The following is a 17,460-nucleotide window of genomic DNA, read 5'->3' as shown; positions in this document are numbered from 1 at the left end:
GGAGTAGATGAGGAGGATATCTGGGGAAAGGGGGTTCCAGGCAGAAGGAGCAGCCAGTTAAGGACCCAAGGCCCTGTGCAAGGCACGGTCAAGAGGCCACAGTGGCTGGAGCCAAGGGAACAAGTCAGGGAGGTCGGAGAGCCCCTGAAGGCCTTTGCTAGGATTTTGGCTTCGACTCTGAGTGAGAGGGGATCAACCAGTGGGAGGTTTTGCAAAAATCTTTCTGGCTTCTGGACAGAGATGAGCATGGGGGCCCAGGGGGGCACGAGCGGAAAGAAGGAGACCGCTAAGAGGCTAACGCAGGATGCTAGCAACAGATGACCATGGCCTTGGCGGCTGCAGAGGGGAAACCAGCTGTCCTGCCTGCCCGAGCCAGCAGGATTGGCAGATTCACTCATGGTGGGACCCTGTGAGAGAAGCCTCCTTGAGGGTCCCTTTCCTGCTCTTGCCATCTCTTACCTTCTTAAAAACTTCAGTACATTAGGTGTGAACCGTGTCAAACATTGGCTCCGAGGGCAGACTTTGCCTGTAGATGAGCTGAGCAATTATTTTTGCCAGAGTTAAAGCCTCCTGATTATGCATATCAATTTCTGCTAATAGTCAATTTAGGGGGATAGAACCGTCATCACAGTGACGTTAAAACAAGTTAAAATCTTGCTCTAATTAGGTGTTAGTCTTCTTAGTACAGTAATTAGCACTCTTAATGACTGCTTATGTAGAGCATGCATTTATGTGGCCTATCAGCTCTGAAATCAGATTTCCTGAGCTCCAATCTTGGCTGCACCATGTATAAACTATGCGAATGTAGGCAAGTCATGTGACCTTTGAGCCTCAGTCTCCTTACCCGTAAAATAGAATAATAGCCTTACCTACTTCATAAGGTCATTTTGAGGATCCAGTGAGAACAGTACCTGGCACTGTGTTAAGTGCTCAACAAGGTTAGCAACTATTATTCTATTCTTATCAAATCACAGGACAGGGCCAGACTATCTGAGGGCTAATCAGTTTTGCCAGGTGTGGGTTTTGAGGACAGGTTGTGGGAGGGGGGAGTCTGGCACAATCCCTACCCCTCTTTCCCTGTCCCCACCTTTCCTTCCAACAAAGGGCTCTGCAGGAGCCTGGGGAGGGAACCCGCTACTGGATGGGGGAGCGGGTGGGGGTGGGGGGTTGATATGAAAATGGCTGCTCTGTGTCCTGACCCCTTCTCCCACGTCATCATCAACCACACAGGAGATCTGTCTGTCCGACTCTCCCGCGGTGATGACCTTAGTAGATGGGCCAACCGAGGAGAGTGACAATCTCATCTGTGTGGCTTATCGTCACCAGTTCGACGTGGTGAACGAGAGCACGGGGGAGGCCTTCCGGCTGCACCACGTGGAGGCCAATAGGGTGAGTCGACCGGTGGAGGGCAAGTGGGAAGCAGAGAAGACCAGGAGCACGTCTTCTAACCTCGAGAGGCCATGATGAGAATTTCTTTAAAATCACGTGCAATTGACCACAGCAGTATTCTGTGATACACTGTTCAGGCTGCATCCCATGAAGTCACCTTCTTGTAGGTCAGAACGGTCCTGTCTAACTGAATTGCCCCATTGCCCTGCTCAGCTTTTCCACATCTCCCCCTGCCATTCCATCTTTCCTCATAAAGGAGACGGGAAGGGTCTAAAAGCTCAATCGGAGTAACTAAAGAAATGAGAACATTTGTTTGGTCATTCACTCCAGAAGGGCCTTATCCTCTCCGTGGCCCGGGCCAACTCACAGCTTGGGGCCTGGGTGGCTGGGGCAGGTTCAGCCCCTGGGTCCCTCCCTGTAAAGGCCCCCTAGGAAAGGAGGAAGGGACGGGACACCATGAGGAGAAAGAAAGAGTGTCTCCCTCCAGCCTGAGCTGTGCGGAGTGCAGGGGTGTCTGGGGTTTGGAAGAGACCCGAGGCCCACCTGCAGCTGTACTTGAATACTGCAGATGACTGCGTGGGTTCTGAACATGAGTGCCCCTGGGGTGGGGGGCAGTGAGCGCTCACACCAAAGAATGGGGGTGTTGCCCCCACAGAGAATGTAGTTCCTGGTGAGGACTTCCAAACCTACAAACTTACTCCAGTCCTGTCCAGCTAGGTCCAAGAGACTGCAGAATTCCTTCTGACTATGCTTTATAAGAAATAAAAAATACAGCTTATATTAGGGCACACCCTACCCAAATAGTCATTAAAAAATTGCTCATTACTATATTAAGACTTAATACCAAATGAGAGCAAGATTTTAAGAAAAAGAAAAATCTAGATATAATTAGGAAACCTTCTTGCCTTCCACAATTATCAATCACAGATCATCTGTTGTTTCTCATACATATATACGTATATATGGTGGTGCCCAAACTTGTCTGCAATTGGACTCATCTGAGGAGCTTTAAAAGCTATTGCTGCCCGTGTCCCAACCCCAGAGATTTTGCTGGTCTTGGGTGTGGATATGGGTTTTGGAATTTTTAAAATGATCCTCAGGTGATTCTTAAGTTCAGACAAGTCTGGGAACCACCTGTATACATTGCTTCTCAGCCCTGGCCACAACTTCCTGAAGGCTTTAAAAAGATGAGTGTTCTGACCCCACCCCGGATCAATTAAATCAGAATTTCTGGGTGTGTGGGAATCAATATGCTTTAAGTCTTGCCAGGTGATGCAGGTACAGACCTAGGAGAATGAGTCTGCCCTGAAACTCTTCCTAAATTAAAGCCGGAAGGAGTGCCGCTCCATCCCAGCAACTGGGAACCCATAACCTCTTCCAGCCTGCCAACTTCTGAGGAGGAAGGGCCCGATTTGGCTTTAAAAGTTCTTGCCCTTCTTGGGGGCGCCTGGCTGGTTCAGTCAGAACAGCATACTACTCTTGATCTTGGGGTTGTAAGTTTGAGCCCCACGTTTTGTGTAGAGATTACTTAAGAATAAAATCTTTAAAAAAAAAAAAAAGTTCTTGCCCTTCTTACTTTTCAAAACCCTGTGACCAGCCAAAAGAGGTAGAAAAATCATGGCCCAGAAGATCTTTGTTCAATCAGTCCCTTCCCTGGCAACTAATTTCCTAAAACTTTGCCTGCTTTTTCTGCTGATTGTTATTATTTACTTATATTTAATACCCTGATAATTCATTAAAGTGTGGATTTTTTTTTCCTCATAAGATTCATGAAGGCCCAGGAAAAATCGGGTTAAAGACAGTTGTCTTGGGTGGCTCCTTGGTTTTGTTTTTCTGAAAGTTACCAGGAATAATTCGAAAATGTTCTGTCTTTTCTTCAATATGCTTTTTAAAACTAAGTCACCAAGTTTTTCCCTAAGAGAAAATCTTTAAAGAAAAATTTTTTAAAGCCTTTCCCTAGATCTAAGTGGGTCAGCGTGTATATTGCATCCTCGGGTACATCCGTAGCTGCTGAGTGTTTGCTGAGCGGGCCTGGATGCTTAGACACAGCTACTCATCTTCGCAAGGAATTTACTGTCTAATTGGGAAGATGAGCCCTAGGGAAATAAAAAAAGGTAATGAACAAAGTGTTTTCTCATAGCCAGTTAGAAATGGACTGCGGGAACAGGACTTGCTTTTTTTTTTTTTTAAGATTTATTTATTTGAGAGAAAGACAGTGAGAGAAAGAGAGGAGAGAAGGAACAGGGGGAGGGACAGAAGGAGAGGGAGAAGCAGACTCCCCACTGAGCAGGGAGCCCCATGTGGGACTCAATCCTGGGACTCCAGGATCACGACCTGAGCCGAAGGCAGACTCTTAACTGACTGAGCCACCCAGGCATCCCCGGGCTAGCTTTTTACCAAGATGTTCCTGCAGCCCAGGCCCCGGTGCAACGGAGGCAGGAGAGAGAGAGACCGACCTTCCCTAAGTCATTGGGTATTTCAGGGTCATTCAGATTACTCTTTTTTTTTTTTTTAATTTATTGAGAGAGAGAGAGAGAATGATAGTGAGCACATGAGAGGGGGAGGGTCAGAGGGAGAAGCAGACTCTCTGCTGAGCAGGAAGCCCAATGTGGGACTCCATCCTGGGACTCCAGGATCATGACCTGAGCCAAAGGCAGTCGCTTAACCAACTGAGCCACCCAGGCGCCCTCATTCAGGTTACTCTGTTTGGCACCAGTGTGGATTTTCTGGCCTAGTTTCTCACCTCCATTCCTCCTCTCTTCTCAGCCAAGCCCATTCAATTCCCATTTCAGCCTTCATCCCCACCTGAGGGTCTAAGAGAACCCCAGGTTAAGAGAGGAAATGTTTAAGAAGCTTCAAAGCAGCAGTCTGAAAATCAACATCAAGTTCATTTTACCAACAGGTTATCGTGACCTGCTGCCCCAACTCCAACAGCCAGCATTGGCCTCCTTCCCAAAACAAAGGTCTCCTCTAGAAGGAACTGCAGACCTGATTATGAGATCTAGGTCTCTGGCTTAGATGCTGGGCCTAAGTCCCCATCTTGACCATCTGCCCAGGACCCAGGGGGTCTCGGTGGGAAGCTCACCCCAAAATCACATGGGAAGGTCGGACACTGACCTAGCAGTGGTTCCCACTTTCAGCTGGGGCTGGGGAAGGTGGGGTGCAGACTTAACTTGTTACAAACCTGTTTTGAATTTTCACACCACCATGTTACTTTTATCATTTTAAAATGCCAATAAAGTGAACTACTTATTTTTCATCAAGTAAAAAATTAAAAGCAACACTTATGTCCTACCCTAAACCTACTATAGGAGGATCTCTAGGAGCGAGAACCTAGAATATATTTTTTAAAGCTCTCTAGTTGAATCTGATGTCTTCAAGAAACAATGTCTCAGAGACTGACTCCCACCAGGCCCCTCACCAGGGGAGACCCACGTAGGCATCAAAGCATGAAATGGGTCTCACTGTGCTAAGTGTTAATAGAGGTCTGAACAAAATGCCAGGGAGTGCCAAAGGAGTAAGTGACTAAGTCCAAGCCATGGTGTCCCCGAGTGCCAGCGCCGTGGCCGGAGCTCAGCCCTTGCCTGCCCTGCAGCCTGAGACTCTGCACACAGCCATGCTCCTCCACCAGTCAGCACGGTCCTGGGACCCCCTCATAGGCACCCCCCGCCCCGCCCCCGCATGCCAGCGACTTCCCTGGTGTCTGCTGCCTCCATGCTTCAGTTCTGCCTGAACTTCCTCTACTCCTGTGATGGCCACACATCTGCCCGCCCCCACCCCAAGCACATATACAGGCCCTACCTCGAAACGCACAGACTGTCCCATCCCGTCTTTCCCACTACTGCTAACCCTCCCATAATGAGAATAAACATGGCCACCACTGAATGATCACTTTTGTGTCTGGCCCTGTGCCAGGGCACCTCATAAGCACTATCTCATGAAATCTGCCCACCAACTATGGGGAATTTACTGTTCACTTCCCTATTTTTGCAGAAAAGGAAACTAAGACTCAGAAAGGAGGAGTCACTTATTTACTCAAAACCACACAGCTAGTAAGTAGCAGAGACAGGACTTGAACCCAGGCTCTCTGACTCGGAAGGCTGTGCCCTGGACCCCAGCATGCTGTGGTCTCCACAGCCGTGTCCCAAGGCATAATGGGGGATAGGCCACAAAGGTCCAGGCTACAAAGCTGATAGCACTTGGCCCCTCCTGTCCTCCCTCTGGCTGGGTAAGTGTCATCCGACTGACAAGTACTGGGACATCTGAGGAGAAAATGATTATAAGTCAAAGTGGTGGGGACAGGAAGGCTCCCTTAGGGACCAGAGTTCAAAGGCTGCTCCCTCACATCACATACCCCCTTGGTGCCGGTTCCACAGCTGGGCTGTGCTGTCAGCTGACATTTACTGAGCATTTCCCAAGTAGCAGGCCCTGTGCTAGGTGCTTCCGTAAGTGGCCTCATGGAATCCTCAGCCCCCACAGGGGCAGATGTCCTTCTTATCTTTCCTTTTACAAATGGAGAAACTGAGGCTCTGCGAGGTTGAACAGGGGGCCTAAGGGCACACACCTCTAAAGTGACAGAGCTAGGATTTCCTTTATTCAGTCATGCATTCACCGAGGATTTATTCTGCTCCTGCCACGTGCCATGCCCCGTGCAGGTGCTGAGTGCGTGACAAGGAACAGCACGGGCGAGGCCTCTGTTCACGAAGCTTATGTTCTACGGGGGGGGGGGGGCCTCTGATAAACAGAAATAAGTGAACATCAGACAGCAACACACACTATGCAGATCGTTAAAATAGGGGGGTATGATATATAGCAGGGGAGGAATTCTCTGGGATTTGCTCCCCACATCTTTCTGCTCCCAGAGTTGACATTTGACCTCTGAGCCTCAAGGTCTGCCGCCCGCCCCAAAGCACCCACAGCTCTTGCTTGTGGCATTTGCCTCATTGTACCTTGTTTCATGTATTTGTATGCTTTTCTGGTTTTTCTTGAGGGGCGAAACCCTGCCTTACTCATTCATTTCTGCGTGCTGAGTGGCACCCAGGACTGTGCCAGATGATGAGGGACGGGAGGGGACCGTGTTCCATCGGAGGGAGGCCGGAGCCAAGGCAGAGGCCCGTGCTAGGCGAAGTGGGAGGAATGCCCCATACTGAGGGTGGCCAGGGGGGCATCAGCACAGTGACAGTGACAGTAGTAAGGAGGAGGGCTGGCCGGCGGAGGGTCTGCGGAAGGAGGCCAGGCGGAGGGTCTGCCGAAGGAGCCCAGGTGGGCCTGGGCACCATCGACTCCGGAAGGGGCTGGAGCGGCGAGCTGAGCGGGGACAGGCCCGTGCCCCTGCCCAGGGAGGCACACACGACACCCGAGGGCCCCTGAGGGGGAGGCTGCTGGGCTTGGGGGAGGGGGGGGGCCCCGAGATGTCAGGGCTAGCTCTGCTCACAAAAAGGAGGAGGTTCGGGAGGAAACTAGTCACGCGGGAGAGGAAGATGCCCACAGTGCTGACCAGACAGTGTCAGGCCCTCCTCGAAACCCTTGGAGCGGAGTTCTCATTGCAGTCAGCAAAGTCGTCCTCACACGGGTTTTACAGGCCAAGACCCATGGCCGGAGGTTGAGCCGTTTGCCAGGAGCCCCAGAAGCAGGCAGTGGTGTGGACAGCATGTTCAGGGAGGCGAGTTTGCCCGGAACTAGGTCTTCTGACGCCTCTCCGGGATGTCCTGCTGCATCCCTCCAAGTGCGGGAGGCCGAGCGAACAGAAATGAAGACCTGGCCCAGTGGTTCAGAGGTCGGGCGACTGCCCGCCAGCTGAGGCGTGAACGTGGGTGAGGGCGCCAAGAGCCGGAGGCCCCGTTCAAGCCTCGGCGGCGGCACTTACACCACTTACAACCTCGCGTCTCTGCGTCTCACCTCCCTCACCTGCGAAGTGGGAGAACAGCACGTACTCCCCAGGTCCGCGTGCGGGGGAACTGAACTCGCCCTGCAAGGAAGCTTTGGGAACCGGAGCACCTTACCCAAAGAGGGGTGCTGTTGTCAGAGAGAGTGCAGGTGCCCGTCTCCCGAGAGCTCCTTGACGGGTAGAAAAGATGGCGACCAAGTCCCAGTGGGGAAAGGAAGGCGAGAGGGTTCTGTGCGTTATAATCATGGCCGCCCAAGGTGGAAGTGACCCCACAGCACCTGAGAGCCGCCCCCCCCGCCCCCGCCCCGCCAAAGCCTTGAACTTGAGAAAGTCTTTCAACGGTGTCCCGTCCAGCCTGCCCACCACCACTGCCTTTATCATTTCAGGTTAATTTTGTGGCAGCTATTGATGTGTACGAGGATGGAGAAGCCGGGCTGCTTTTGTGTTACAACTGTAAGTTGCTAAAATTAACTGCTCTTTTCCTGGGCAATTTAAAGGGAGCCAGACCTAGATTTACCTGGTGCCTTGTTCCTGCGACCTTAATTGCACTCCAGGGAGCATCTAAAAATGGCATTCCGACCTGGATCTCCCAGCCCTCCTGGTGAGATGGGCCTGCCTATGGCACTGTGTCCGGGTTACGGGGTGCTGCCAGTGGCCTCCATTTAGGGAGCCCTTACCGTGTGCCAGGCGCTGTGCTCAGTAGATCCAGTGACTGTTTCAGTGAATTCTCACCTGTTACTACCTGAGGTTTGGAGATAAGGTCCCTGAGGCCTGGAGAGGTGAACTGCCTTTCTCGGGATCAGGCAGCTACAGAGCAGCAGACCCAGGGTTCACATTTGGGGCCCTCTTGACCCCAGCACCCCAAATTTTAACCAGTTACTATTCCACTCTTTGCTGCTCCCAGGCTGTTAAAGAAATCAGCCTCAACCTGGTGTATCCAGCCTCACTTGGGGCCGGTGGGTTTCAGGCAGAGCAGATCAAACACATCAAAAAGGGTCTTCATGGATTTTCAGCATTTCAAAAGCTAATATGATACTGCAATAAAAAGGATCCTTTTAAGACTCAACGTAGTAAGATATTTTCCTGGATAAGCCTGCCCAGTGTAACTAAAACAACAAAACGTATTCTTCCAGCCTAGAATTGTATTGATTTCCATACACATGGGGCTGATACTTCGATTAATCTTTGAGGAATAAGTATGGGAGGGCTAATTACTAGCAGAGAAATTTGTTTGGTAAAAATCATCTTTTGAGATGCGAGATATGATAGCCTAGTGGTGAGGGGGCCGACCCGCAAGGCAGCAGGAACAGAGCCTGCTGCCCGCTCTCCAGCGGGGCTCCTGGGCCCCACGGCTCCCAGGTTACAGGGCCCAGTGGAGCGGGGGCGGGGCGGGGGGAGATCACTTCTATAAGATCTCTTTATCTCTTTCACAGTTTCACATGTTGTCTTCCCACTTTAATGAAAAATTTGGGAGGAAAAACTTGTGGCGGGATGCTTTACAAACTGATGTCATTTTTTTTTTCTTCTAACCGCTTGAAAGGATGGAGGGATTTTAGGTGGGAGAGAAGATCAGAACAAAAAGATAGAGCAGGTTATCAGATTGGGATGATTAGTCCCGAACTGGAAAGGGAAGGAACATGGAAACAAAGGTGGGTGACATCCTCCCTGTACCCCACTGGAAGCTTGTGGACCCGAGCAGGCAGCTGTCCTGAGGGCGGCAGTGGCCCAGTGCTATGTCAGGTATGGTTCAAGCGGCCTCTCTGGCTCGAGGAGCCCCAGGAACTTGCACTTCCCCTGGCTTTGCTGGTGTCCTGGCTTCAGGCTCTGCTTTCATCTCAAATGGGATTGGTGTATGCGTGTATCTGTTTTGCTAGACCCGCCAAGCCATCAGAAGGTAATAAGCTCTGTGTGTTTAGATGCTACATGGGTCAAGGCCTTGGGAATCCCAGAGGTTCCCAGACCTGCCTCCGTCTTCCCCAAACTGTGCCACTTGCTTCCATTTCTCTGGGTCAGGAATCTGGTTTTTCTTTTCCATCTCCCTCCTTCTCCCAGCAGGCTGGTGCGTCCCTGGTGAACAAGCCCAGAGAACCAGCTGGTTTTCCCCAGAGTCTCCCAGGCTACTTCTGTAACCCATTCCCACACACACAGGGCACGCTGCGCTTGCCCGCTTCTGTCCAGACAACTGTGCCCTGAAGGCCCTTGTCAGTAAGGTGCTATAGAATGATCTTGCTCCCCCCAAGATTTGCAGCTGATTTTCATCAGTTTCTTTTCTATTTCCATTAAAAAAACAAAACAAAGTAAAAAACAACTTTTATAAACTGAGAGTTTCATATAACGAGACTTTTCTCTCAGATGTGTTAAAGATTAAAATATTTTATAATAGAAATTATAACTCCCAGTTATATGTTCTTAGAGAAAAATGTATTTGCAAGATCAATTTCAGGGGAGAAAAGTATAAATAGTTCAGTATATTGAGGATCTTATGTTCTTATCATTAATCTCTATCTTGAATATCAGAGTCAGTCTTTACTTAAAAAAAGAAAGAAAATTTGGCTGTGACCTTAGCATGCAATAATGATTCACCTTTAATGCAAATAATAAATTTCAGTACTAAGGTGAACTCTGTTTGCTGATGGAGTTTTAAAGATAATCACACAAGGAAAGTAGAAACGTTCACGTAAGTACCGTTGATTCTCCGTGTGACCACATTTAACCTAAGTCTTAACTTCCAGATGAGTAATGTGAAGAATATAGAACCTACCTCTCATGTCTGCTGTGAAGATTAAACAGGATTATACATGGAACACGTTGCCAGGCACAGCAAGACTTTTTTTCCTCCTTTTATTCCAGATTCATCAGAGCATCAATCAGCATCCAGTTTGTTTTGTAACCACCATAGGCTTTTATACATGCAGAAAGGGACTTTTCTTCAGAGAAATTTGTTTTAAAATCAGAAGTAGTATCTGTCACCCTGTCACCCTGATGGGGAAGGTCAAATGGAGGCAAGGTCATGGACTCCTAGCTCCTTCCTGGGCCACAACATTTTAGACTCCTGCCCCTCACCCCAGCTCCCCCATTCAGGCTGCCCTTTTTAAACCCCAACAAATGACCTTCTCTGTGCCAGGCACACACTAGATTCTGGAGACACAACAGTGAAAGGCGCTGCCAGGGACTGCAGTGAGCTCACAGTTTAGGGGAGGGCCCGGCATGGACGCCAGTACTTTTAAGTGTGAATGTGCTTCACAGCTCTGCGGCTCAAGAAACATGCTTTGCTTACTTTTCTAAATCAGTTCAGTCTGATTGAGAGCCCCCTGTCCTCGGGTGCAGAAACCACCAATATTAGTTATTGGGAGGGAGAGCCCTCTACTTCTCTGGAGTCATATTGGAGTCCCTGGGGCTTATTCACTTGGAAAGGAGAGCAGAGGAACCTCTGAAGTACAGTCTGGATCACCTCATCCATGCCCGGGTGCCCATTTCTCAGGTGGGCAGCTCCACTCTGGGCCAGGCTGAGCTCCCAAGGCACGTACACACCATCCCTTGCCATCCAGCAGGCTCTCTGCTCTGTGAGCTCAGTCTCCTCCAGCCCAGACACCTTCAAACCTACCAGCAGTCGGCTGTCCCCTGGTGGGAGCTGGGGTGGGATAAGGGGGTGGAGAGGAGATGTGTATAAGGGACCCGGGCCTTGAGGAACACACCACAGCTGTGTCCTTCCTGAGCAGGGACGGTGAGGGAAGAGTAGCTCACTCATTCTACAAATATTTACTGAGCACCTAATGTTTCCACAGTGAGTAAAAGATACACAGATGCCTGCCTCTCAGAGTACATTTTCAAGGGGACAGATAGACAATTAACAGGATAAGAAAAGTACCTAGTATGTTGAATGGTGGTATGTGCTATGGATGTAAAGCAGGGAGAGGGGCTGAAGGCAGGCAGTGGAGGTCCCGAGGACCTCCACCTTGGTGCTCCAGGAGCCCCCTCCCATTCCCTACTTAAACTGCCATCTTTCCTTTCGGGAGATTTCCTTCCCTGTGGCTGTTCCTCAGTCTGCTGGCTCCTCCCATCTCTCTCCCCACTTCCCAGCTTCCAGTGACTCCGTCACTGGAAGGCGCGGGGCGCGGGTCTCCATTTAGGGAAGGTAGAGAAGGAAGACCTCCTTGGACGGGGCACTCAGAGAGAAGACCCCGAGGGAGTTGGAAGGGGTGTGTAAAGACCTTGAGGAGGGAACATTCTAGTATTTCAAGGTGACCCCAAGAGGACCAGGTTCAGGGAGGGCCTGGTAGGTGAGGGGCCTCTTAGCTGGTGAGCAGCTGGAGGAGTTTGAGCAAAGGGGCGATAGGATCGGACCTAGGTATGACAAGGACCACGGGCCACTCAGGCCGCTGTGTGGAGAGCTTCACGGAAGCAGGTAAGGCAGTTCACTTACCAGGTGACTGCACCCATGTGATGAGAGGTGACAGCGGCTTTGCTCCAGCACACAGCAGTGGAGGTGCTGAGACGTGGTCAGACCCTAGAGGTATTTGAAATATGAGAACAAGATCATCGGTTCTTGAATCCAACATGGCATATGCCAGTGGGGAGAGAAGGGAGGCTGCACTTTGGGACTTGAGCAACTGGAAGAATGGAGAATACCATTTACTGAGATGTGGGAAACTAAGAAGAGCAAGTGTGGGGGGAAAGATCAAGAGTTGAGTCTGGACAGGTCAGTGCCTCCCAGATACGCTATTAGAGACACTGGGGCTGAGGGGAGAGTGCCCGTGGGAGATCCTCATATGGGATCCATTAGCATGTAAGTGACACGGAGTCACTGGAAGCTGGGAAGTGGGGAGAGAGATGGGGGGAGCCAGCAGACTGAGGAACAGCCACAGGGAAGGAAATCTCCCGAAAGGAAAGACGGCAGTTTAAGTAGGGAATGGGAGGGGGCTCCTGGAGCACCAAGGTGGAGGTCCTCAGGAAACCTTGATGAGAGAGCAGGTGTCCCTGGGGAGCAGTGGGAGCAAACCCCCCTGCATAGGATGAGAGAGAATGTAAGAGAAAGTAGAGGCAGGAATCCAGAGAGCCTTCCAGAGAATTTTCCTTTGTGGGGAAAGAGAAGGGAAGGTTCAGGAAAGGAGGAAGAGAGGTCACGGAGGAGGAAGAACAGTTGCTTTCTAGAAGGTGGAAGAAAGCAGCATGCTTGCGGGCTGGGGGGAAAGACCCGATGGAAAAGGGCAAACTAGGGTGCAGCCCTGAGAGCAGGAGCAGATGGGCCCGAGAGGAAAGGGGGGGACCAGCCTCACCTGTACCTCGGAGAGGCCAGAGCCTCAGCACAGCCGTGAGGGGCCACCCTTCCTGAGCGGCTGTCCTCTCTGGGAGCAAGGGCTTCAGCTGAGACTGAAGGTACCTTTTTCTCCCCTAGTGAACCCATTGTAGCAAAAATAAGACAGCACTGACTTTGGCTCATTTTCCCTCTCCTAAGGACTCACTGTGTTAGTTAAACTATATAAGACAATTGCTTTGTAAGCCTAGTGGTCGCATGAAAGGAGTCCCTAAACAGGTTTGACAGGGTGGGAGCCTCAGCTGGGCCATAGCAGCTGCTGGGAGGGCCTCCTGCTTGCCCCCATGCAGGCCCTGACCAGCCGCCCGGCTCCCCCAGCCTCTGCCCTCCCACAGCGCAGGGCACAGCGTTCGGGTCTAACCAGGGAAGGGAGTGAGTGCTTAACGGGCATGAGGTTTCTTTTTAGGGTCATGAAAAGATGATAAAATTAGTTTGTGACATTGTCTGCAAATTTACTCAAATACATTGAATGGTACACTTAAAGGGGGTGAATTTTATGATATGTAAGTTATAGCTCCATAAAACTGTTTAAAAATAATTAAAAATAAAACCATATGGCTAAAACATGATGGACTTCTGGAATAACAGGAGCCTTTGCTTCTATACTGACCTTTTCACTCGGAGAGGATCTGAACCACCTGGACTTGGGTTCAGAGCTCAGAGCAGGCCAGGAACAGAGCAGCTGTTCAACTGGCCTTATTCTAATTCTGGCTTGGGTTCCCCAACGTGACACAGCCATATGGCTTCGAGTTTTCCTAATAAAATGTGGGGAGGCGGGGAGGAAGTGGCGGGGAGCATACAGCCCCCACGTGAGGCTCAGAGCATGATCTACCTTGCAGGAGCGCCTCCTCCATCCGGGGGGAGCTCCATCAAGGGTCCCTTCTCTGCCGTCAAGCTCACCCGTGTTCAAACCCTGCTTCCCCGTGTGGTACTTGTGAGACTTTGGACAAGCTGCGTCACCTCTCCTGGCCTCAATTTTCTCATCTGTATACGGAGCGTAATAACGGCATCTACTTCAGAAGGTTATTCAGATGAAATAGGTGTTTAAAGCTCAGTGCCTGGCACATAGTAAATCCTCCCCAAATGGCAGCCATGAATTCTTGCTGTAGTCGTGTCGCTCGGCCCCGCCCACCTCCTGGCTGAGCACCTGGCGGCGTGGCGGTGTTGGCTCCAGCTGCGTGTGCCAACCTAGCAGATAGGACACTAGCCTGGTTGCCTGTGTTTTCATTTATCTAATTACCAGCTCTAAGCATTGTCTCTCACAAAAAATGAGTCGCTATTGTTTTGTTGCAGACAGTTGCATCTATAAAAAGGTTTGCCCATTTAATGGGGGCTCTTTTTTGGTTCAACCCTCTGCGTCAGATTTCCAGTTCTGTTGGAACCAGGCTCCTTATGCGATTGGTAAGAAAAACCTAGATCATTTTGCTCTTCCCCTCCTGCATAGACCCATCTGAACAGTTCAATCCCATGTAAGCAAACTCGCTGGCTTACTGCTAGATTGCTATGAGTTATGTGAGTCTGATGAGTACGCAAAGGGTTCTTTTTCCTTTTTAATTGTTGTCCTGTTTGTTCCCCTTTTGGGGACTGTTGCCGTCCCCTTTGCCTCCCAGTTGTGAGCGTGTGAGCATTTGAGAGCCGTGAAATCCCAGTTTTCAGGACTTGGGGATCTTCCAGTTATCATTTCATTTCTGGGTCTTGCTTTCCTTTTCTGACAATTTGAGAGCAAGATCTCCAGCCTTAAAATGCCACCTGACTTGTTGGAGAAGCACAATGCATTCTGCACCATTCTTATGTATTTTGAAGCTTGAAAATCTGGAATCACAGAAACACAGGCACTTCGCCTGCCACTGAAATATTAGGGAGTGAGTGGTAGTGCTTCCCTCCTGGGGTTCAGGATCCACAGCTAGGTATCTGCCTGGTGAGAGTCAGCTCAGAGCCAAGAATGTTTGAATTAGTACTGTTTTCTCCCAAGGACAAGTATGTGATCATAGGTGAACAGTCTAGAGTCTTGAGATGAGAACAGAAGATCCAATCTGGATAATGGAGGGACCAGTCAACCTTCGGTGACGGACGAGAGATGGCCAAAAAAAACCCAAAAAACAAAAACAGAAGGAAGGATTGATGATTGCTTTCAGGTTTTGAGCCCCAGCACTGGAGGTCACTTGAGAGAGCAAGGCTAGAGGCATGGGTGTGGTAGGTCACCCCGGGTAAAGCCAAGGGAGTAGAGAGTTCACCAAGGAGAGAGCAAACAGAGAATAAGAGTGTGAAGAAGCATGGGAGCATGAAGTAGCCAGTGAAGAGGCCAAAGCGGAGAGGTCCCAGGGCAACCAGGGCAGCTGTGGGGCCTGGAAGTCAGGGTGTAGTAAAAACGATTTCAAGAAGAGGGGCCGACCTTTCACGAATAACTCTACAAACCCATTGATGCCACGGCACCCTGTGAGGGACAGTGAGGAAGAAGACCCAATCCCAGCCCAGGCATGGCAGGAGGAGCACAGAGGAGAAGGGAGCAAGTGACAGGGCATGAAGACCCGGGAAAGGCGGGGTTTCGGGGCCCAGCAGCATCTGCCAGAGGGGACAAGAGGGGGGAATGTCTCTCGGGACTTGAGCGGGTGAGCCTCCAGGAGACCAGGTTATGCGACCCCAGTGAAAAGGGGACAAGGAGAAACAGAGGCAGTGCTCACCAACTTGAAGCAGAAGCTTGGCAGCTAAGAGGAGGTTGTCTCAGGAATGAGGCTCTCTTAGATTCGGGGGACATGCCAGGGGAGGAAGAAGAGAAGCAGCCGGAGGAGGAGGGGAGATGGAAGTTTCTGGAGCAGTGAGGGCAGTTGTGGGATGGTCCGGCACCTCGAGAGCCACAGGCCAGCAGGCTGGCAGTTGACGCGCCCCGTTGCCTTGCAGTGTGCGCTTTCCCGTACCTCCTGGCCTTCACCACCGACTCCATGGAGATCCGCCTGGTGGTGAACGGGAACCTGGTCCACACAGCCGTCGTGCCGCAGCTGCAGCTCGTGGCCTCCAGGGTGAGCAGCACCTGAGCTCCAGGAGGGCGTGGATGCTATCTCACGGAGTTAGGCCCCTTGTGTGCCAGAGGGAGAGCATCCACAGCAGAACCCCCATGGGGTTTTCGTGTGTGGCCCCCTCGGGCCCCCCTCGTGTGTGGTCACTCAGTGCAGGTAGCAGTTGTGAAGCTCTGAAGCTCTGGGCTGAAGAGAGGAATGTGCCATCAGGCTGGGTTAGGTCAGGGGGTCCCCGCTGCCCCGAGGGACAGCCCAAGTCCAGAAAAGGAAGAGCTTGTGGTATCCCCATTCTTCCTTTGCCGCTTTCCATCCTCAGCTCGATTTTTGTGGCCCGTGAAATATGGCTAACTGACTAATCCACGTCCTGAAACAGAGTTTGAGCAAAACCAAGGGACACGGGAACGGAGATGACTTCCCAAGGTGTCTTTGTCGCTGGCACACAATCCAAGAGGTCTTGTCCTAGCTCCTCCCGTGCCAGCCGCACAGTCCGCCCCGTCCCTGCCAGGCCGGCTGGGCCCCCCTGCTCAGCCCCCGTGGTGCCTTCTCCATCCCGACATGCATCCCCTTTGGGGGGTGGCTGACTGCCTATCTGCCTCCCCTACTACGCTGACAGTTCCAGGAGTCGGGGACTAGCACCGCGCCAGGCGTGTGCTGGTAAAGGTTGAACCACCAGCCCTCCGGAGCCTGGAAGTCAGAGTGTGTGTGTGTGTGTGTGTGCGCGCGCGCGCACATACATATGTATGTACCTCAGTCGGTTATAAATTTTGCTGATAGAAAAATTAAAATAGCTTATGGTTTACAAAGAATAAAATGTATAGTGTTTTTATCTTGAAATCCGTTAGGCCAGTCGGCTCTCACAAAATACTTTTCGTTAGTTTTTGCTAACTGTGGGTAGGGCCTACCCTGATTTTACAGCTGGGGGTTGTAGCTCAGTACATTAACTCTTTTTCCAATAGGCTGGCTGTTCATGAAATCTGATATGTGATCTACTATTAAAATATTTCTCACTCTCATACAAACCGGTCATTAAACCAAAATTTCTTTCACTTCCAACACTAGCCTCAACACACTTCTGCTTTCAATCTTCACTATTAGAAATTTTCTCCATCCCATTAAGCCCAGACGGTCAACAAAACAACAAATCCAGCTCTGGTCTATAGTGTCTGCCCATTTCCATGGTGTAGTCCCGCCATCAGGACGTCCAGCTTCCAGTGTGGAAGTTGATGTAAATAACCTCAAGAACATAGATCATGGTAAACATAGTCAAAGAATTAGGAATGGTCAAATTCTGACATTTAGTACCTTTGTTTTTTTTTTTTTAAAGATTTTATTTATTTATTTGAGAGAGAGAGAATGAGAGACAGAGAGCATGAGAGGGAGGAGGGTCAGAGGGAGAAGCAGACTCCCTGCCGAGCAGGGAGCCCGATGCGGGACTCGATCCCGGGACTCCAGGATCATGACCTGAGCCGAAGGCAGTCGCTTAACCAACTGAGCCACCCAGGCGCCCAGTACCTTTGTTTTTAATATTATTTATTTAAGTTTAATAATGGCTGTGTTTCACTTGCAAAATCCCTGAAAATCGGCACTCGTGGGTCAGTTACAAGCCGGCTCCAGCACCCCCCCGGCTGTTCCCACCAGAGCCAGCACAGGGCGGGTGTGCGTGAATGTTTGCTGAACCAGTGAATGAATGGTCCGTGTTCCCATCTGTAAGTGGACCCGACTGAACCCCAGATACTTTCCAGGTCTGACGCTGCGGGTGCCTGACGTTCCTGTTAGGCAGGTGTGCGCTGGGTTGGGAAATGGCCTCTTTTCTATTGTGAATCAGCAAGCAGATAAGGGGAAGTGTGGGGAACTGA

General features: G+C 50.7%; 1 protein-coding gene across 2 annotated transcripts in view; it reads left to right on the top strand.

The window, feature by feature from the left end:
* The window catches only part of GARNL3 (GTPase activating Rap/RanGAP domain like 3), a 127,095-nt gene that overhangs the window by 103,928 nt on the left and 5,707 nt on the right, over window positions 1–17,460 (top strand). For both annotated transcript variants that reach the window (XM_035015772.1, XM_035015773.1), the window contains 4 exons: window positions 1,231–1,389; window positions 7,663–7,729; window positions 13,884–13,991; window positions 15,489–15,607. In XM_035015772.1, coding sequence (XP_034871663.1) covers window positions 1,231–1,389; window positions 7,663–7,729; window positions 13,884–13,991; window positions 15,489–15,607 — 453 coding nt within the window. The remainder of the gene's footprint in view (window positions 1–1,230; window positions 1,390–7,662; window positions 7,730–13,883; window positions 13,992–15,488; window positions 15,608–17,460) is intronic.

This window comes from Mirounga leonina, unplaced genomic scaffold (genome assembly GCF_011800145.1).
Source record: "Mirounga leonina isolate KUSES-001 unplaced genomic scaffold, KU_Mleo_1.0 Mir_170, whole genome shotgun sequence".
In the NCBI taxonomy this organism is placed as follows: Eukaryota; Metazoa; Chordata; class Mammalia; order Carnivora; family Phocidae; genus Mirounga; species Mirounga leonina.
The sequence above is the reverse complement of the archived record's forward strand: the minus strand, read 5'-3'. Positions and strand labels throughout refer to the sequence as shown.